This window comes from Sus scrofa, chromosome 1, assembly GCF_054392235.1.
Source record: "Sus scrofa isolate SSC_HxYL_T2T_F1_AM1 chromosome 1, Sscrofa_HxYL_maternal_Yorkshire_Landrace_v2.0, whole genome shotgun sequence".
Lineage (NCBI taxonomy): Eukaryota > Metazoa > Chordata > Mammalia > Artiodactyla > Suidae > Sus > Sus scrofa.
Window position 1 is genome coordinate 104,867,008 of NC_139383.1, and position 21,924 is coordinate 104,888,931.

The 21,924-nt window shown below is 40.3% G+C and overlaps 1 protein-coding gene across 11 annotated transcripts in view; it reads right to left on the reverse strand.

Moving 5' to 3' along the window:
* Positions 1 to 21,924, reverse strand: part of EPG5 (ectopic P-granules 5 autophagy tethering factor) — a 122,965-nt gene that overhangs the window by 69,445 nt on the left and 31,596 nt on the right. For all 11 annotated transcript variants that reach the window (XR_014808154.1, XR_014808155.1, XR_014808156.1 and 8 more), the window contains 5 exons: positions 19,493 to 19,633; positions 17,067 to 17,231; positions 10,058 to 10,177; positions 9,131 to 9,390; positions 3,185 to 3,325 (listed from right to left, as the gene is read on the reverse strand). Coding sequence is in view for 7 of the 11 variants with exons in the window: in XM_084964950.1 (XP_084821076.1) it covers positions 3,185 to 3,325; positions 9,131 to 9,390; positions 10,058 to 10,177; positions 17,067 to 17,231; positions 19,493 to 19,633 (827 nt within the window). In the remaining 4 variants the exon portion in view is untranslated. The remainder of the gene's footprint in view (positions 1 to 3,184; positions 3,326 to 9,130; positions 9,391 to 10,057; positions 10,178 to 17,066; positions 17,232 to 19,492; positions 19,634 to 21,924) is intronic.

Sequence of the window (21,924 nt, forward strand, 5' to 3'; positions counted from 1 at the left end):
CAGAAGCAGAAGTGCAGGAGGTAGAATGGGAGGTGGGGAGGCAGGCACACTCAGTGTAACTTTGTAAAAATACATCAAAATTTCTACTTCTTTGCTTTTTCATTTCCCTCCAAAATGTTTCTATATAGTACCAAGCTTTCTTCCCCCATTTGCTTTAGTTCCAGTGCCTATATCACAGAAGGGTCCATGTTGTAAAAAAAAAAAAAAAGTCAAGATTAGTCTTACGTAATCAGAGTCTTCTGTAAAACTATCTAATGTCAATTTGTTTCCTGGTGTGCTGCTTCTGCCTCTTCTTCCTCATCACCCGGCACTGGTTCAGAAGTGCTCATCTCCATCAAGTCTCTGTGGTATCTCTTAGTTCTTGAATTTCTCCAAGATCCATGTCTTGAAACCCTTCATCTCCTCCCTTCTTTTAACATATCTACAACCCCTTTCATGATTTCCTTGACTGGCTTTGTCACAAATCCTATGAAGTCATGTACAACATCTGGACACAGTTTTCTCTAGCAGGAGTTTACTGTTTTTGGGCTTCATGGCTTTCAGTTTTTTCTATAACAGTGGCATCCTCAATGGTGTAATCCTTGCAGACTTTCCTGATGTTCCCTTTATCAGGGTTCTTTTCCATAGTGTTGACAATCCTTTCCATAGAGTACCAGGTATAACGAGCCTTAAAAGTCCTTATGACCCTCTGAACTAGAGGCTGAATTAGAGACACTTGTGTTTAGGGACAAACAGATCACTATGACACCTTCAGTACTGAACTGATGGGGTTCTGAGTGGCCAGGGGCATTGTCCATTATCAAAAGAATTTTTTTTTTTTTTTGTCTTTTCTAGGGCCGCACCCATGGCATATGGAGGTTTCCAGTCTAGGGGTCTAATCGGAGCTGCAGCCGCTGGCCTACACCACAGCCACAGCAACATGGGATCCAAGTCGCATCTGTGACCTACACCACAGTTCACGGCAGTGCCGGATCCTTAACCCTCTGAGCGAGACGAGGGATCGGACCCGCAACCTCATGGTTCCTAGTCGGATTCGTTAACCACTGAGCCATGATGGGAACTCCTACCAAAGAATTTTAAAAGGCAGTCTGGTACAGCAAGGTACTTCCTTACTTCAAGGCAAAGCACTGATGGAAGCAGTCAAGAAAAAGGGTTCTCGCTGTCCAGGCCTTCTTGTCCAACCAAAAGACTGGCAGTTAGTCTTCCTCTTTCCTCTTCAAGCAGCTTTATGAGTAAGGGCAATCCTGATCATAAACCCAATTGCATATGCACAAAACAGCAGTTAGCCTATTCCTTGCTGCCTTGAATTCTGATGCTCTCACCTCTAAATAAATGTCCTTTGTGGCAATTTTTTTTTTCAAAATAGGGCACTTTCATCTGTATTAAAAATCCGTTCAGGCTGATAGCCTCTCTCCTTGATGATTTTTGTAACAGCATCTGGGAACTCGTCTGCTGCCTCTTAGTGAACAGAAATTGCTTCTCCTGTTATCCTGACATTTTTTAAGCCAAACCTCTTTCTAAAGTTATCAAACCATCCTGTGCTGGCATTAAATTCTTCATCTTTAGATCGTTCACCTTCCTTTGGCTTTAAGTTGTCACAAAATGACTCTGCCTTTTCTTTGAATCACATTAGGGTCTACAGGCATATACCTTTCCTATAGCCATCCTGCACTCAAATAAGAGCTGCGTTTTCAACATGAGATAAAAAGGTATTTCACAAAAAGTGCAATGTTTTCGTGCCTGCTGGTATAGCTTCAGTGACAGCTTCATGAATTTCCTTTTCTTTTTTCACAGTGGTTCTTATGCTGGATTCATTTATCTTGAAATGATAGGTAACCACAGCTGCAGACCTCAAGCTACAGTACATATCAAGGAGTTCAACTTTTTCTTGTAAAGTCATGACTTCTCTCTTCTTGGGAGCACTTTCAGCATCACTAGAAGCACTTCATATGGGTCTCTGGTGTTATTCAAGATTTACAATATTGCACTAAACACAATGAAAAAGACAGGAGAACTGCAAGACATCACTTCTCACTATGATACACAATTTACTGGAGAGAAAAACTGTTCACTCAAAGATGATTAGCATCACACAGAACATACTGGACACCCTGATAGCAATAGGTGCTGGCTACAAAATTATAACAGTAGAACAGTATGTACTACAACCAATCACATGCAGTTATAATTTAATACTGCACTTTCACATTTGTTTACATTTCTCTCAAGTGTGAATGGCACCATGTATGGTCTATAAGGGTTCATGTAAATTTTGATAAATTTTATTATAAATAATTGCAATAAATTATAATATTTAAAATATAATATATAAATTATAAAATATAATGTATAAATTATATATCTATATACTATATGTATGTATTATATATAAATTATAAAATATATATTTAAAATATAATATATAAGTAAAATTAAAATTTATCGATTTGTATTTTACAGTAGTAGATAGAACAGACTAGTATCTATACATATTTTATACATACATGCTACACCTTTCTCTTAATTTTTTTCAATATTTGTAGGCTACACAGTTCATCTGTGAGTCTTTTCAAACTGTCACAAAACTCCAAAAATTTTTCCAGGATATCTACTGAAAAATGCCCTCATATAAGTGGACCTGTTCAGTTCACACCTGTGTGGTTCAAGGGTCAACTGTAATGCCAGTGCAATCTATATGCCCAAGCATGGCCTTGCCAATATTTTGCTTCCTAATTTTGTAATCCCCTCACAATCTTATTTTCTCAACAAGACTATGAACGTCTCACATGATGAGCACCTTCCTATATACCTTTATTTCTGCCTATAACACTGCCTCATGCACATCTAGGCAATTAAAAGCAGTGTGTTTTGCCACTGTTATGACAGCAAAGCCATTTGCTTCTCAATGTCAGAAACACTACTCCCAGATGTTCATGGAAACAATCACTCTTTTCAATACTAATAAGCTATAAGCAATCCAAAATTAAATAACAAAAGTAAGTATATCCTTCATGACAATAAAACTGGAATCATTATTACCGTCACTGTTCATCACTCATTCTAAACTGGGCAGGAAGTTTTCTGCCTCATAAAAAATACACTAGTGAAATATCATCCCCTATATTATACTTGAGAAACCAGAGGACATAGTCATTTTGTACTTGTTGGGCTGTTCTCCACTTACTGCTCATTCTTTAGAAGGTAATACTGGCAAGGGTAGAACAAAGGCAGAATCTTATCCAGGACATGGACCACTGTTCTCAAATGCCTTGACTGGACCAAAATTCCCAAGAGTGGGATGCCTTCTGCACAGAACTTCTCAATGCTATGGAAAGAGAAAAAGGCAATGAGCATACAAGGTAGACAGTTTATAAAATGATGTTCTTCTAATCCCCTATCAGCCTATAGGCTACGTGGATTTTCTCAGGTCTCCAACATACTTTGCATAGCCAAACTTCACATTGAAATGCTAGAACCAGTACTCTAGATGTACAAAGAAACATAAAAGTTCATCTCTAAGTTTCTTTTTTTTGCTTTGTCTTTTTAGGGCCACACTTGTGGCATATGGAGGTTCCCAGGCTACTGGTCAAATCAGAGCTACAGCTGCTGGCCCAGCCACAGCCACAGCAACGTGGCATCTGAGCTGAGTCTGCGACCTACACCACAGCTCATGGCAACACCAGATCCTTAACCCTCTGAGCAAGGCCAGGGATCGAACCCGAATCCTCATGGATACTAGTTGGGCTCATTAACTGCTGAGCCATGATGGGAACTCCTCTAGTTTCATTTTATATGAAAGGAAGGTAAAATCTCATGCCCCAATTCACACACTTTCCTGATACAGGATCAAACTGAGGACTCAGGAGTTCCCACTGTGGAAACGAATCCGACTAGGAACCATGAGGTTGCGGCCTCGCTCAGTGGGTTAAGGATCCAGCATTGCTGTGAGCTGTGATGTAGGTCGCAGAAACAGCTCAGATCCTGCGTTGCTGTGGCTGTGGCATAGGCCAGCAGCTGTAGCTCTGATTTGACCCCTAGCCTGGGAACCTCCACGTGCCCTAAAAAGAAAAGAAAACAAAACAAAACAAAAAAAACCTGAGGACTCAGGTTTGCAACTTTCTAGTCCAGAGCACTTGCCACTATGCTACTTTGCTTCTCAAACAGTGCTTCTTCTGAGACACAGGGTTCTTCTTGTCTATGTATTCCCACAAGGTATTATAGCAAAGATTCAAAAATGAGCTCACTCTCTCAGTATAAACTGGCAAAATTTTTCTGAAACCAGCATGGCCTAGAAATTTACTTATTTTTTTTGATTCTTCAAAGACTATCCCTAAGAAATAATCTCGAATATGAAAAAATATGACAGATGATCCACATAAAAATGTACTTTTCAAAATTATTTATAATTGCAAACAAACTTAAGTAAATGACTTAATGTAAATTTTGGAAAAATCCTTCAATGAGAATATTATAGAATCGTTTTAAAAGAATGTATAAGATGGTCAAGGGCAACATGGAAAAATACTTCTGCTATAATAATACCAGAAAAAAACGTAAAATTTTATACTTCTAATTATAACTACCAGTTAAAAAAAAAAAAAAAAAAAGAGAGAGAGAGAGTTATATAGATGGGGAAAAACAAAGGAATAATGTCACACCAAAATGCTCATAGTGTTAGAGTGGTAAAAGAGAGTGGTTTTTTTTTCCATTTTCCTAATTCTACAGTTTGGTTATACTGCTTTAATTCTAGGGGGGAAATCTTTTCAAAAAATAAAATAATGCGTAGTTCCCATCGTGGCGCAGTGGTTAACGAATCCAACTAGGAGCCATGAGGTTGGGGATTCAATCCCTGGCCTTGCTCAGTGGGTTAAGGATCCGGCGTTGTCATGAGCTGTGGTGTAGGTTGCAGATGCGGCTCAGACCCCGCATTGCTGTGGCTCTGTCACAGGCCGGTGGCTACGGCTCCGATTAGACCCCTAGCCTGGGAATCTCCATATGTAGGAGTGGCCCCAGAAAAAGCAAAAAGACAAAATAAATAAATAAGTAAATAAATAAAATAAAATAATGCAAAGACTATACCCTAAGGGAAACATTTACAATATTAGAAGTGAAAAACAATGAATATATAAAATTATGCATAACTTATAGCTCTAAAAAAGATGTAAGGAAAATACATTGAATAAAAATAAACAGAAAAATAAACAATGTTTCATTTGGGTCAGACTCAGTGATTTTTTTTTTTTTGTGACTACTGTACTCTGTAGTCAAAAAAAAACCTATAACTTCATATTCAGGTACAACTTATGTCTGCACACTCTGCTCTCAACCCTAAGCCCATTCATAAGCTTGTTTTGGCAAAGTGGGTTAAGAATCCGACTGCAGCAACTCAGGTTGCTGGGGAGGTACAGGTTTGATCTGACCCGGCACAGTGGTTTAAAGGATCTAGTGTTGCAGCACCTGCAGCTCAGATTCAATTCCCTGGCCCAGGAACTTATATGTGCTGCAGGTGCAGCCATAAAATTTAGAAAAAAAGAGTGCCTTCCAAAGGACCTATATAGCATCTCTCCCCTTCTTAGTAGCTCAATTTCACCCTCTTTTATCTAGTTTTCAAATTTGTCCACAGTTTGGCTCTACCAACCTATCTAATGACCTCCATTCACCAACAGGAATCACAGGTTTCAATCAAGAGTTTCCTCAAAGCTTCCCCTTCGTTCCAGCTCCCCCCACCTCCAGCCAGATACCTGTTGCTTCTTAGCCCAGGTAAGCTATTACTATGAAATACCTACAATGGGGGAGGAAGAGGGGAGGGAGGAAAGAAATAGGTGAGGGAGACTAAGAGGTACAAACTTCCAATTGCAAAATAAATGAGTTAGCTACAAAATGTACAGTGTGGGGAAGAGTCCATAACTATATAGTATCTTTGTATAGTGACGTCGGAACTAGATTTATTATGGTGATCAGTTAGAAGTGAATAGAAATACGGAATCACTATATTGTACACACGGGAACTAACATAGTGCTGTAGGTCAACTATAGTTCAAAAACATACTCAAAGAGAAAGAGATCATATTTGTGGTTATCAGATGTGGGGGGAGAGAGTGAAATGGGTGAAGTATGAAGACACAAACTTCCAGTTAGAAGATAAACAAGTACTAGGGATATAATGTAATGTGCGACGATTAATATAATCAAGACTGCTGTACATTATATATTAAAATTGTTAAAAGAGTAAATCTCAAGAGTTCTCATCACAAGAAAAAAATTCTCTTTTTTTTTTTTTTTTTTTTTTTTTTTTTTCTGTTTCTTTGGGGCCACTCCCACGGCATATGGAGGTTCCCAGGCTAGGGGTCCAATCGGAGCTGTAGCCACTAGCCTACACCAGAGCCACAGCAACGCAGGATCCGAGCCGCGTCTGCAATCTACACCACAGCTCATGGCAACGCCGGATCGTTAACCCACTGAGCAAGGGCAGGGACCGAACCCGCAACCTCATGGTTCCTAGTCGGATTCGTTAACCACTGCGCCACGACGGGAACTCCATCTTTAATTTTGTATCTATATGAAATGATGGATGTGCACTAAACTTACTATAATAATCACTTCATGATGTATGTAAGTCAAACCACGATGCTGTATACCTTAAACTTATACAGTGCTGTAGGTCAATTATATCTCAATAAAACTGGAAAGAATAAAAAAAAGAAATGCCTGCAAAAAAACAAGTTGTGGAGATACAAAGATAAGGCAACACCTCTACCATTGAGGGGGACAGAGAAATTACTATCCCATAAACAAGTATGCACTAAGAAGGCACAGGTGCTACACACAGGGGTGGATAGCCTTTAGGCAGAATCTTCAACGTCCTGGACCCTGACCACCTGGGGAAGGTGAGCATCACCTCTCTGTTTCTTAGCCCAGGTAAGCTTCTCTAATTAAGACTCCTCTCCAGGGAGGACAGAGTGGGACTGACTAGGAGTTTGGGATTAGGAGATGCAAACTATTACATTTAGAATGGATAAGCAATGAGGTACTACTGTATAACACAGAGATCTACATCCAACCTTCTGGGATTGAACATGATGGAAGATAATGTAAGAAAAGGAATGTGTATGTGTGTGTGTGTGTGTATATATATATATATGTGTGTGTGTGTGTGTGTGTGTATATGTGTGTGTGTGTATGTGTGTGTGTATATATATATATGCGTGTGTGTATGGGTCACTCTGCTGTACAGCAGAAATTGGCATAATATTGTAAATAAACCATAATTTAAAAAAAAAAAGACATCTCTCCAATGTTTAACTCCTCTACAAGGGTCTCCCACTTAAGAGATCTCTAGGAGTTCCCGTCGTGGCGCAGTGGTTAACGAATCTGACTAGGAACCATGAGCTTGCGGGTTCGGTCCCTGCCCTTGCTCAGTGGGTTAACGATCCGGCGCTGCCGTGAGCTGTGGTGTAGGTTGCAGACACGGCTCGGATCCCGCGTTGCTGTGACTCTGGTGTAGGCCGGTGGCTACAGCTCCGATTAGACCCCTAGCCTGGGAACCTCCATATGCCGCGGGAGCGGCCCAAGAAATAGCAACAACAACAACAACAACAACAACAAAAAAAAAAAAGACAAAAAAAAAAAAAAAAAAAAAAGAGATCTCTACTTCCTTTTAGTTCTTTCTGCCCATACGCTGAGAGGTTCTCAATCTAGACTGTATGTTAGAATCATCTGGAGAACTGGCCCCCAGATCAATCAGATCTGGATTCTCACTCTCTCCCCTGAATTGGTATTTTTAGAAACACTGCAAAAGTGATTCTAAAGGCAGGCAGGGAGTTCCTGCTATAGCGCAATGGGTTAAGAATCAGAGTACAATAGCTCAGGTCACTGCGGAGGTGCAGGTTCAATCCCTGGCCTGGCGCAGTAGGTTAAAGAATCTGGTGTTGCCACAGGCACAGCTGGGATTCACTCCCTGGCCTGGAAACTTCCATATGCCACAAGTGCGGCCATTTAAAACCTATTTTAAAAACTAAAAAGTAAAAAAATAAAGGCAGGCAGGATTAAGAACCAGCACTCTATTCCTATCATCTAGCCAATGATTATAGTCTTCAGTACTGCTTATTGTTTTATGGCTCCCATGTCCACTAAACACTGCCAATTCCCTGTCTCTCCCACTTCAGAGCATAGACTGAACATTAACGGCTGCTAGGACAACTGGCATCTGACTGAAAATACACTGACTGTGGAACAAGATGCTGAAATCAGGGTGTTAAAAAGGTGTTACAGTGAATCTAAAACTGAAGAATCAGAAAGCATAGGTCAAAGAAAATTCAGAAAAATGAATAGGCTAGAAAAAAATATATTGCAGGAAACTGACCTTGAAAGAAAAGGATTATTAACCAACTGAGAATTCATGCATTCAGTTACTTACTGCACTAGATACTGTCTTCAACACTAGGGATAAAAATATGGTTCCTGAATCCTAACCTCATAGAATACCTCTGATAAGATTAAACTGACAACTACAATAGAGTGTGATAAATGCTACAGTGGAAGAAACAGACACAGTTACAGGCTTATACAAGAAAGGCACATGACCTGATCAGGCAGTTCATTGCTGGGAAGGTTTAGCCCTTTAGCTGGAAAGCCTGAGTTGGGCCATCATCACCTGAAATGAAATTCACACAGGTGACTGATTTTTTTTTTTTTTTTGGATGTACCCACAGCATGTGGAAGTTTCTGGGGTAAGGGATCAAATCTGAGCCACAGCAGCACCCTGAGCCACTACAGTGATAATGCAGGATCCTTAACCCACTGTACAAGGGAACTCTGGTGACAAATTATTTTTATTTGATCATTATCCTCAGGAAGAGACTCCATCTACTGCTGACATAAACACTGACTCTGGGTGACACATTTAACTCTCTTCATAATGCAACAAGGCCATTTTCCGTGACAAATCTGTCTTATATGAATTGAGGCAGAACTGCCCCTTGATAAGCTATTAGTCAAAGCTTATTATTTAGCACTGATTTCCCCTAGACAGATCTGATGGAGGCCTCAGACCTTGGGATGTAAAAGGTGAAATTGCAGAATCACTGACTACAAGTTCAGCAACCCCAGCAGTACAACCCAAACACTATACCTGTGGCCCACAGCCGTCATAGCTAAGGCCAGATAACAGCCAATGGGCATGCCCGCCTTAACAGCCTTCAAGAGAGGATGAAACGTGGGTGACTCAGTCATTTCAGGCACAGTGCGGGAGAAGGAAACAGTTGCACAGTTCTGTTGTAATCCATAATCATTTTTGTGCAGTTTTAATCTCAAGATCAAGTTCCAGGCCCATTGGTTAAATGAGGTCTCAGGTGTCTCTCCATATCGAACAATACTGGCCAAATATGAAACCTAAAACAATTATATATTTTAAACTACATTAGTCACATAGACATTAAATCAGGAAGCTCACCCACCCATGCCTTTTTGTGATCAACAATACCCTCAAAAGAAGACAAAATGCTTCCCTGGTACTCAGTGTTTACAGCACTAAATTAAAGCAGTTTCTCACTCACTACTGACCACTCCTGCTTACTTGCTAGTCACTTTCTGAACCTGATCTGGGTCAGCTCAAGCAAAAGAGTAATAATATGAAAGTTGGTATGCCACAAATGGTGTGCTAGTAAACAAATTTAACAACCAGTTGGAGTGTGGGGGCTCTTTTACAGGGTTTGCCAACTTTGGTGGTACAGAAACTCCCACCATGGTCACCTTCAAGCCACTAAGAGGTTAACAACTGGGCTTGCAAAGTTCCTAAAAATTTAACAATCAGTTCTCTTGAGCCCATACAAGCCAGTTCCAGCACACCTGGAGCTCAACTCAAATTTCACAATATTAAAACAGTCATATGTAGACAACTTCTTAAAGAAAAGTCTTCCTCCAACCATAGAACTCAATTTCAGTATCTTAAGTTGCCAGAAATGTTCTTAGGAAACCCAAGGGTAAATACGGTAACTTTATCCACCCAAGTCATTTATAATAAAGATTTATGTCCTCAATACATAAGAGAAAGAAATACCTGCTTCATACTTTCAGAAAGAAGCCCAGCATATGGCTTCTGTGCAAGGTACCTCTGGTATGCTTCAAGAATCATTAAAGCTACTTCAGCATGGACTGCTTGATCCAGATGAAGAGTCGTCTATTAAGAGAAAAATAATCACAAACATGCTGTCTTGATTTTTTGTTATAACTTTGAACTGAAAGGTTAGTCGGGACAGTAAAAAAAGCATCTTGAAAACAAAGACCCACTACATAACACTGGAAACTATACTGAATATCTTGTAATAACCTATAATGGAAAAGAATCTAATAAAAAAATCTGGAGTTCCCATTGTGGTGCAGCAGAAACGAATCTTAATATTTTCATGAGGATGTGGGTTCAAACCCTGGCCTCACTCAGTGGGCCGGGGATCCGGGATTGCCATGAGCACAGGTCACAGATGTGGCTCAGATCCCACATTGCTGTGGCTGTGATGTAGGCCAGAAGCTGCAGCTCTGATTCAACACCTAGCCTGGGAACTTCACGTGCCACAGGTGCAGCCCTAAAAAAGCAAAAAAAAAATAATAATAATAAGGAGTTTCCATTATGGTACAGCGGAAACGAATCCAACTAGGAACCATGAGGTTGCAGGTTCAATCCCTGGCCTTGCTCAGCGGGTTAAGGATCCAGCATTGCCGTGAGCTATGGTGTAAGTCACATACACGACTCGGATCCTGCACTGCTGTGGCTGTGGTGTAGGCTTGCAGCTATAGCTCCAATTCCACCCCTAGCCCAGGAATCTCCATATGCCACTGGTGCAACTCTAAAAAGCAAAAATAATAATAATAATAACTATAATAATATGTACCTAGACTGGTCCTCAATATTTTATGTGTCCTAATTTGCTGACTCCTTACGACAACCCTCTGAGGTAAGCCTATTAATCCAAATGTTTACAGATGAGCAACCAAGGCCCAGAGAGTTTAGGACACTTGCTCAGGGTCGCACCACCAGGAGGTGGCAGAGCTGGGATCAGAACACAGGCAGGCTGGCAGAGCACAGGCTCTTAATCAGTGTACAGTGTTTCAGAATACAAATCTGGCAATGACACAGAAGGACCAGAGGCAGGAGAGGAAATTAGGAGGAACCAAGGTAAATGGCCAGAAATAAAACAGCAGAAACAAATGGTCCAAGTAAAAGGGGAAGAATTTTCAATGTGGAACCATTTATCTTCATATAGGGGATGCTCACTCTGCAAAAGAGAACTAAAGAGAAGATCCTAGACCCTGACACAGCTAAAGAAACAGCAGGTTCCAGACAAGACAGTGGAGTAGAAGGACTTGAGTTCATCTCCTCTCATGAAAACACCAAAATCACAACTAGCTGCTGAACAAAGCACCCAAAGACAAAGAAGCCAGGCCTCAATGAGACGGGCGGGGGGCGCTTTCACAATATATACAATCCCATACCTGCTGGGTAGGTGACCCACAGACCAGAACTATATCGCAGAGGCTCTTCCATAGGACTGACAGTTCCAAACCCCATGTCAAGTTTCCCAGCCTGGAGGTCTGGCACTCAGAGGAGGAGTCCCTGAAGCATTTGGCACTGAAGGTCAGCAGGGCTAAAGTACAGGAGCGCCACAGGACTGGGGAAAACAGAGACTCTACTCTTGGAAGGCACACACAGTTTCACACACATGGGATTCCAGTCCAAAGCAGAGACTCCATAAGAATATGGGCGAGGAGTTCCCATCGTGGCTCAGTGGTAACAAACCCAACTAGGATCCATGAGGATGAGGGGTCGGAGATGGGATTAAGATGGCAGAATAGAAGGACTGGAGCTCAACTTCTCTCCTAAAAACAACAAAATTCACAACTAAAGGCTGAGCAATCTTCAACCAAATGGACCAGAAACTTTCAAAATGATATCCTACTCCAGAAGACAAAGAGGAGGCCACATCAAGATGTAGGTGGGGAGATTACGTGACATAAGCAACCCCATACCTCCCAGGTGGGAAGCCCCACAGACTGGAAACTAACTGGTTCACAGAGACTCACCTACAGGAGTGAGAGTTCTGAGCTCAACATCAAACTCCCACGTGTGGGGATCTGGCACTGGGAGAAAGAGCCCCTGGAGCATCTGGCATTGAAGGCCAGTGGGGCTTGTGCCCAGGAGCTCCAAGAAACTGGGGGAATGGAGACCCCATTCTTAAAAGGCACACATGGACTTTCACATGCACTGGGCCAGGGCAAAGCAAAGTATCCATCGGAGTCTGGGTCAGACCTGACTGCAGTTCTTGGAGGACCTCCTGGGAAAACAGGGGTGAATGTGGCTTGTTGTGAGGGAAGGATATTGGAAGCAAAGCTCTCGGGAATATTCAGCAGCCAGCATGCCTTTCTCTGGAGGTGGCCATTTTGGGAAAATCTAGCCCCACTTGTCAGTGCTGAGAAGCCCCAGGGAAACAACAATCCAGGTGGGATCACAGCCCCACCCCTCAGTAAACAGGCTGCCTAAAGACCCCTCAGGCACACGGCTGCCTTTAAGCCCATCCAGAGACTAAGCCCCACCTACACAGGGACTAGAATCAGCTCCACCTACCAGTGGGCAGGCATCAGTCCCTCCCCTCAGGAAGCCTACAACAAGCCCCCAAAACGACTTCAGCCACAAGGGGGGCAGACACCAAAAGTGAGAGAGGCTACAACTCTTGTATCTGTAAAAAAAGGTCACCACACCAAAAACCTATAAAAATGAAAAGACAGAGAACTATAACTCAGATAGCGGAGAAAGAAAAAAACCCAGAATATCAGCTAAATGATCAGGAGATTCTCAGCCACCAGGAAAAGATTTTAGAGTGTTGACGCTGAAGATGACACAAGACATTGGAAATAAACTGGAGGCAAAGATGGATAATTTACAGGAAACACTGAACAAAGAGATATGAGATATAAAACTTAAACAAGAAGTGATGCAAAATACAATAACTGAAATAAAAAATTCATTAGAAGCAGCCAACAACAGAATACAGGAGGCAGAAGAACAAATAAGTGAGGTGGACGACAGATTAGTGGAAATCACGGATGTGGAACAGAAAAGAGAAAAAAGATTGAAAACAAATTGAAGAGAGTCTCGGAGAACTCTGGGACAATGTTAAACTCACCAACATCCATATTATAGGGGTGCCAGAAGGAGAAGAGATAGAGTGAGGGACAGAAAAAATATTCAAAGAGAATAATAGCCAAAAACTTCCCTAACATGGGAAAGGAACCACTCACTCAAATCCAGGAAGTGCAACTAGTATCATAAAATAAACCCAAGGAGGAATACCCTGAGACACATATTTAATCAAGTTGACCAAAATTAAAGACAAAGAGAAAATATTGAAAGCAGCTAGGGAAAAGAAACAAATAACACACAAGTGAAGGTTATTGGCAAGATTTTTATAACCAAGATAACCTTATTGGTAAGGCTATCTGTAGATTTTTCAGCAGAAACTCTGCAGGCCAGAAGGGAGTGGTATGATATACTTAACGTGATGAAAGGAAAAAACCTCCAACCAAGATTACTTTACCCAGCAAGGCTCTCATTCAGATTTGAAGGAGAAATCAAAAGCTTCACAAATAAGCAAAAGCTAAGAGAATTCAAGAATACTAAACCAGCTTTACAACAAATACTAAAGGAACTTCTCTAGACAGAAAAGAAAAGCCTGCAACCAGAAACGAAAATACCGCAAATGACAAGGCTCACCAGGAAAGGTATATACACAGTAAAGATATGAAATCACCCACACACAATTATGCCACCAAAATCAGAAAATGTGAGAAAAGGAGGGTACAAATGCAGGACACTGGAGATGCACTTGCAATTAAGAGACTAAAAACTTAAAATAATCTCATATATATAATATAGACTCATATCAAAACTTCAGAGTAACTGCAAACCAAAAGTCTACAATTGATACACAAACAAATAAGAAAAATCAACTCAAATACAACACTAAAGCTAGTCATCAAACCACAAGAGGAGAGATCAAGAGAAGGGAAGAAAAAAGAGCAGCAAAAGCAAATCAAAAGCATTTAATAAAATGGCAATAAGAACATACATATCAATAATTACCTTAAATGTTAATGGACTAAACGCCCTAACCAAAAGACATAGACTGGCTGGATACAAAAACAAGATCCATATATATGCTGTCTTCAAGAGGCCCATTTCACTTCTAGGGACACATACAAATTGAAAGTGAGAGGATGGAAGAAAATATCCCATGCAAATGGGAATCAAAAGAAAGCTGGAGTAACAATACTCAAAACAGACAAAATAGACTTTAAAATGAAGAATATTTTAAGAGACAAGGAAGGTCACTACATAATGATCGAAGGATCAATACAAGAAGAAGATATAACAATTTTATTTTTTATTTTTTTTTTTAGGTTTTTTTTTTTTAATTTTTTTTTTTTGGCTTTTATTTATTTATTTATTTTTTGTCTTTTGTCTTTTTGTTGTTGTTGTTGCTATTTCTTGGGCCGCTCCCACGGCATATGGAGGTTCCCAGGCTAGGGGTTGAATCGGAGCTATAGCCACTGGCCTACGCCAGAGCCACAGCAACGCTGGATCCGAGCCGCGTCTGCAACCTATACCACAGCTCACGGCAACGCCGGATCGTTAACCCACCGAGCAAGGGCAGGGACCGAACACGCAACCTCATGGTTCCTAGTCGGATTCGTTAACCACTGCGCCACGACGGGAACTCCAGATATAACAATTTTAAATATCTACCCACCCAACATAGGTTCACCACAATATATAAGGCAATTGCTAACAACCTTAAAAGGACAAATTGACAACAACACAAAAATAATGGGGTACTTTAATACCCCACTTGCAGCAATGGACAGATCATCCAGATAGAAAATCCATAAGGAAACACAGGCCTTAAATAAAACAGACCAGCAGATTTGATATTTACAGAACATTCCATCTGCAAGCAGCAGAATACACATTCTTGTCAAGCACATATGGAACATCCTCCAGGACAGATCACATTATGAGCCACAAATCAAGCTTTGGTAAATTTAAGAAAACTGAAATCACATCAAGTATCTTTTCTGACCACAACGTGTTAAGACCAGAAATCAACAACAAGGAAAAAACTGCAAAAAACACAAACACATGGAGACTAAACAATCTGCTACTAAACAACCAATGAATCGCCAAACAGACCAAAGAGGAAATCAAACAATATTTAGAGACAAATAAAAATGAAAACACAATGATCCAAAACCTATGGAATGAGCAAAGGCAGTTCTACAAGGGAAGTTTATAGCAATATAAGCTTACCTAGGAAACAAGAAAAATCTCAAATAAACAACTTAAACTTACACCTAAAGCAAACAGAGAAGGAAGAACAAATGAAACCCAAAGTTAGTAGAGGGAAAGAAATCATAAATATCAGAGCATAAATAAATGAAACAGAAATGAAGGAAATAATAAAAAAAAAAAGATCAAGGAAACCAAATGCTGGTTATTTGAAAAGATCAACAAAACTGATAAACCCTTAGCCAGACTCACCAAGAAAAAAAAAAGGAAAGGGCTAAAATCAAAAAAATTAGAAATGAAAAAACTTACAACAGACATCACAGAAATACAAAGGATCGTAAGAGACTATTACAAGCAACTATACGCCAGCAAAATGGACAACCTAGAAGACATGGATAAATTCTTAGAAAGGTACAGTTCTCTAAGACTAAACCAGGAAGAAACAGAAAAGATGAACAGACCAATCCTAGGTTCTGAAATTCAAACTGTGACTTAAAAACTTCCCACAAAAAAAAGTCCAGGACCAGAGAGCTTCACAGGTGAATTCTATCAAACATTTAGAAAAGCATTAACATCTATCCTTCTGAAACTACTGCAAAAAAACACAGAGGAAGGAACACTCCCCAACTCATTCTATGAGGCCACCATCCATCACCCTGATACCAAAACCAGATAAAATGCAAAAAAAAGAAAGAAAGAAAATTACAGGCCAATATCACTGTTGGACATAGATGCAAAAACCCTCAACAAAATACTAGCAAACCAAATCCAGCAACACACTAAAAGGATCATATACCATGATCAAATGGGATTTATCCCAGGGACCCAAGGATTTTTCAATATCCGTAAGCCAATCAGTGAGTCACACCACATTAACAAACTAAAGAATAAAAACCATACGATCATTTCAACAGAATGAAATGATGCCATTTGCAGCAACATGGATGGCCCTAGAGATTATCATACCAAGTGAAGTTAGTCAGTGAAAGACAAACATCATATTATCACTTATGTGGAATCTAAAAAAAAAGAATACAAATGAACTTATTTGTGGAACAGAAACAAACTCACAGACTTTGAAAACAAACTTACGGTTACCAAAGGGGACAGGCAGGGGGAGGGACTGACTGGGGGTCTGGGATCAGCACATGCACACTTCTGTATATGGAATGACTGGCCAGCAGGTAACTGCTGTACAACACAGGGAATTCTACCCAATATTCTGTGATAATCTATATGGGAAAATAATCTGAAAAAGAATGGATGTGTGTATACATATAACTGAATCACTTTGTTGTACAGCAGAAATAATTGCCATATAAAAAAATAAAAATGTTTTAGAAAAGAAAAAGAAATTGTAGACCTCACAAATCATACTCAGAAATGGCAATGTTTTGAAGTTCCCACTATCGTGCAGCAGAAACAAATGTGACTAGTAACCATGAGATTGCAGGTTCAATCCCTGGCCTTGCTCAGTGGGTTAAGGATCCGACATTGCCCTGAGCTGTGATGAAGGTCGCAGACAGCGCTTGGATCTCATGTTGCTGTGGCTGTGGTGTAGGCCAGTGACTACAGCTCCAATTCAACCCCTAGCCTGGGAACTTCCACATGCCACAGCTGCAGCCCTATAAAGCAAAACAAACAAACAAAAAAGCCATGTTTGGAGAAAATGTTTCTTTGAAACTGATGTGTGTGGACCCTCTAGTTACTAGGGAACAGTTTTAACACTTACCTGTTCACCAAATCCCCAATTCAGTCCTTCTAGAATAACACAGGCCAATTTATTCTTCACCGTCGTCAGGTTATAATTCAATAACCAATCCCGAATCACAGCTATCTCAGAGGCAGAAGGTCGCCAAAGATGTAAAGGCAGTTCTTTAAACAAGTATAAAGAGACCTTATTTAAAAGAAAATGGTAAAAATTAAAATCAAAACTTAAGGACAATTTTATATTACAATACTACATTATTGAAGTGCTTGCAGAAATTCTTCTCCAAGCGAAGTGGGGCTCTGATTTTTAGACAATGAAATGAAAACCCAATCGAATGAATATTAAAACTAATGATAGGTACACCAAAAGCACATTCCACGTTTTTTATATGTAAACTGGTATACTTCTTTTAAAAAAAATTAACATATTATGATCCAAATTTAAAGTCATGATAAGTAAGTGGAAATTTTACAAAAAGATTTTAGCACTTGAAATAATTATTTCTTCTATGGCATTTTAAAAATTACTTATATTATCTTCAAAGCATTCTAGAAAGGAGGTACCTGGCATGGATGGAGGTAAAGATGAAACAAGAACAACCAAGAGTTACTGTTTGTTGAAAGTGGATGATGGGTACATAGCAATCCTTTATGCCAGTCTCTACTTCTGCATACATTTGAAAGAGTCTAAAGCTTTTTATATCCCATACCAAAAAAGTAACATACACTTTCCATATAAACCATGATACACAATTTATTCTTTGTTTAGGAAAAAAAGTACGTCTCATAAAGCAATCTATCATTGAATCTGCTCACTCATGAATGTGATGAAGTAATGACAGTTATCAGTCATCCATCCCATAGGGATAGTGCAGTGACTGTAAGATGGAAAGGCTCTGTGCAAATACAGGCCTAGAGGAAAATACTACCACTTCAAACCTTCCTCCTGAAGTTACGACACATGACCACCTGCCACTAGAAAACCTCACTCATCATGGCGTTATTATAGATCATCAAGAAAATCTTCAGTTAAGTGTGTTTTTTAAAATGAGACACTCATACAATAGAATACTATTTGGTCATAAAAAGGGGTGAAGCACTGACATGTGCTACCACATGGATGAACTTGGAAAACACTATACTAAGTGAAAGAAGCCAGTCACAAAGGACCACATATTGTATGATTCCCTTTATGTAAAATGTCCAGAACAGTTACATCTATAAAAACAGAAAGTAGATTAGTGGCTGCTTCGGGCTAGAGCAGATGAAGTGTGACAGCTATGGGGTATGTGGTTTCTTTCTGAGGTGACGAAAATGTTCTGAAATTGACAGTGGTGATAGCTATACATATCTGTGAACATACTAAAAATCACTGACTTGTACATTTTAAATAAGTGAATTGTATGGTGTATGAATTATATCTCAATAAAGCTATTTTTAAAAATTACATAAAGGAGTTCCTGTCATGGCTCAGTGATTAACAAACCCGACTAGTATCCATGAGAATGCAGGTTCAATCCCTAGCCTTGTTCAGTGGGTTAAGGATCTGGAGTTGCTCTGAACTGTGGCATAGGTCACAGATACAGCTCAGATCCTGCACTGTTGTGGCTGGGGCTGTGGCAAAGGCCAGCAGCTGCAGCTCCAATTCAACCCCTAGGCCTGGGAATGTCCACATGCCTCAGGTACAGCCCTAAAAAAAAAGACAAAAAAAATTACATTAAAGGAGTTCCCATTGTGGCTCAGCAGTAACGAATCTGACTAGTATCCATGAGGACATGGGTTCAGTCCCCGGCCTTGCTCAGTGGATTAGGATAAGGCGTTACCATGAGCTATGATGTAGGTCCCAGATGCAGCTCAGATCCTACATTGCTGTGGCTGTGGCTATGGCTGTGGTGTAGGCCGGCAGCTGCAGCTCCAATTCAACCCCTGGCCTGGGAACTTCCATATGCTGTGGGTATGACCCTAAAACAAAAAAAAAAAAAAAGAAAAAACCTAAAGATTACAAAAGGGATTGTGACAAACAACGAAACTAAACAATGTGTCTTGCTCAACTTAAATTATTACTTTTAATTTCACTCTTCATTTCCAAGTAAGCGTTGTCTCTTCCAAGAAAAAAAATTACAATTATGAAGGCCAAAACGAAATTATGAAATAAAACTGTGAATTAACCACAGGCTATAACTAAAGTGAAAACCTGCCTCTGAAGGAGGTGGGAAAGTCAGCTGGAGGAGATAAAAGAGAAACAACCCACAGATTTTTACCACAGTGGCTAATCCCAAGCAGGCACCATGAACAGCACAGAACCTGCAACACAGTAAATGTTCTCTTCACCTCGTTTGCACCAACTCAGTCATCCCAACCACTGTACTATTCTTCTCACTGCTCCAATAGCCAAGGTTTAAATGAAAGGGGGGGAAAAAAAAAAGGAAACAAAATCTGTGCTCTCACCATTCCAACCTGGTCAATGGTGTCTTGAACTCTATCCAGAAGAACAGAAATTATCTCTGGGTGAATAGCTGTGATGGCCCCTAAAAGCTCTCGGCCAACTTTTGAAAAAGTTTCTCTTGTGGACAGAGTGACATAAGATACCTAAAAGCGAGAAGGGGGGAAGATGGCATTTTTAATTCCAATTATCAGTAAAACTACATTTCCAGAATTTATTCAGGACATTTTCAAGTAAAGTAAAAGAATCTCCAATTGAATCTTGGCTCACACCATGTTTTCAAAACTTCAGACGGCAGAGGGTCTACCCCGAGTCTGAAGGCATGAGAAGGGACAAAGCAGAAAGGCGACTATGTAACAATTGCAAGGGCTGGACTCAGAAAACATATCCCAGAGTTGGCAGAGGAATCAAATAGTCCTTTCTACATTAAAACTTTCCTAATTTTGAGGAAACCAAGAAGACGATGAAAATCAGAATGCATTTCATGGAAACATCTATTCTCTCTAAAAAAACGAGGTCCTCAGAGCTTCCGCAGTGGCACAATGGGATTGGCAGTGTCTCTGGAGCACTGGGATGCAGGTTCGATCCCTAGCCTGGCACAATGGATTAAGGATTCAGCATTGCTGCCACAGAGGTCGCAACTGTGGCTCGGATCTGATCCCTGATCCCAGAATTCCATATGCTGCAGAGTGGGGGAAAAAAGTGGGGGGGGGGAGAGAGTTTCAAATATACCAGTGTTTATCAACTCCTCTTGAACAAGGTCTTCTAAAACTACAAGTTACAATCCATTCATGCCAATGACAGTAGCTGCTGTTTTCTTTTTTTTTTTTTAATACAATGGAACACAGCAGAAAAATAAAAGAATAGAATAAAATAGAACGGAAAACTGTGAAAGTACATCACAATCAGATTAAGTATTGCTTCAATTTCACACAAACACAAACACACGCAGGATCAGAAGGTACCTTTTACTTAAAAAAAAAAATGGTCAAAACACCTGAAACATCATTCAAGAGCATAAATATTACTTTAGCAATGGATCTTCAGAATGACAAATAATATAGGTGAAAATATATATCCTCCCCTCAATTTTTTCAGACCTTGAAGCTTAATATAGTATCTGATCCTGGAAAGTTCTTTTAGATTATCCAGTTCTGTCATTCTCAACCTGGAGCATCAAGGGGAATGATAATAAATCTTCCAACATAATTTTACTTAAATTTGGACGAAATTTTTTTTCTTTTTGCCTTTTCTAGGGCCGCTTCCCTCGGCATATGGATGTTCCCAGGCTAGAGGTCTAATCAGAGCTGTAGCTGCTGGCCTACGCTAGAGCCACAGCAACTCAGGATCCAAGCCTCGTCTGCGACCTACACCACAGCTCATGACAACGGCGGATCCTTAACCAATTGAGCAAGGCCAAGGATCGAACCTGCAACCTCATGGTTCCTAGTCGGATTCGTTAACCACTGTGTCACAACGGGAACTCCGAGAGGAGGAAATTTTTTTTATAAACAGATAAATGACAACCTATAGTGAAAGTGTGTATTTTTTTTTAAAGTACACACAAAACTCCAAATAATGTTTTGGTAATCATTTGAGTTATGCCCATCAACACTTGGGGGTCCAAAATTCACTCCCTTCCATGGTTAGGGGTGGCTCAGGAAAGAGTGAAGAAAGCAAGGCACTCACCCCGCCTGTCATTTTACAGAGGAAGAAACTGAAGCCCAGGCTAGTAAGGTATCTTTTCTGATATGAGATGGGCAAAGAGCAGTGGAATTAAAACAAAGCCACACTGTCTACCTTTAGGTTCAGTATCCTTTCCACCAGCTCATTAAAATTGGCTAGGAGAGTTCCCATCGTGGCTCAGTGGTTAAGGAACCCGACTAGTAACCATGAGGCTGGGGGTTTGATCCCTGGCCTTGCTCAGTGGGTTGAGGATTTGGCATTGCAATGGGCAGTGGTGTAGGTCGCAGATGTGGCTCAGATCCTGCGTTGCTGTGGCTGTGGTGTAGGCCAGGAGCTGTGGCTCCAATTCGACCCCTAGCTTGGGAACCTCCATATGCCATGGGTGCAGCCCTAAAAAGACGAAAAATAAATAAGTAAAGAAAATAAAATAAAATTGGCTGAGGAGTCAGGTTTCTGTGTTCCTGGCAGGGTCAGTGGAGTGGAGATGTGGGGGCTGGGGCAGGGGGACAGAAAGAATAAAAACTATGACTGACAGGCTGTGCCAGACTGTCCATTTCTTACCAAAACTCATACATCAAATGAGAGACAACAGGGGAAAATGATTCACATTTTCAATATTCCTTATAGATGATCTCCTTCCACAAGTGCAGACAATACAAGGTTTTCATTTTTTTTTTTTAAGCACTCTCAAAAGAATCAATGGATGGACAATTCAAAAGAATGTCTTCAGCTTATTTCTAAAGCTTAACAT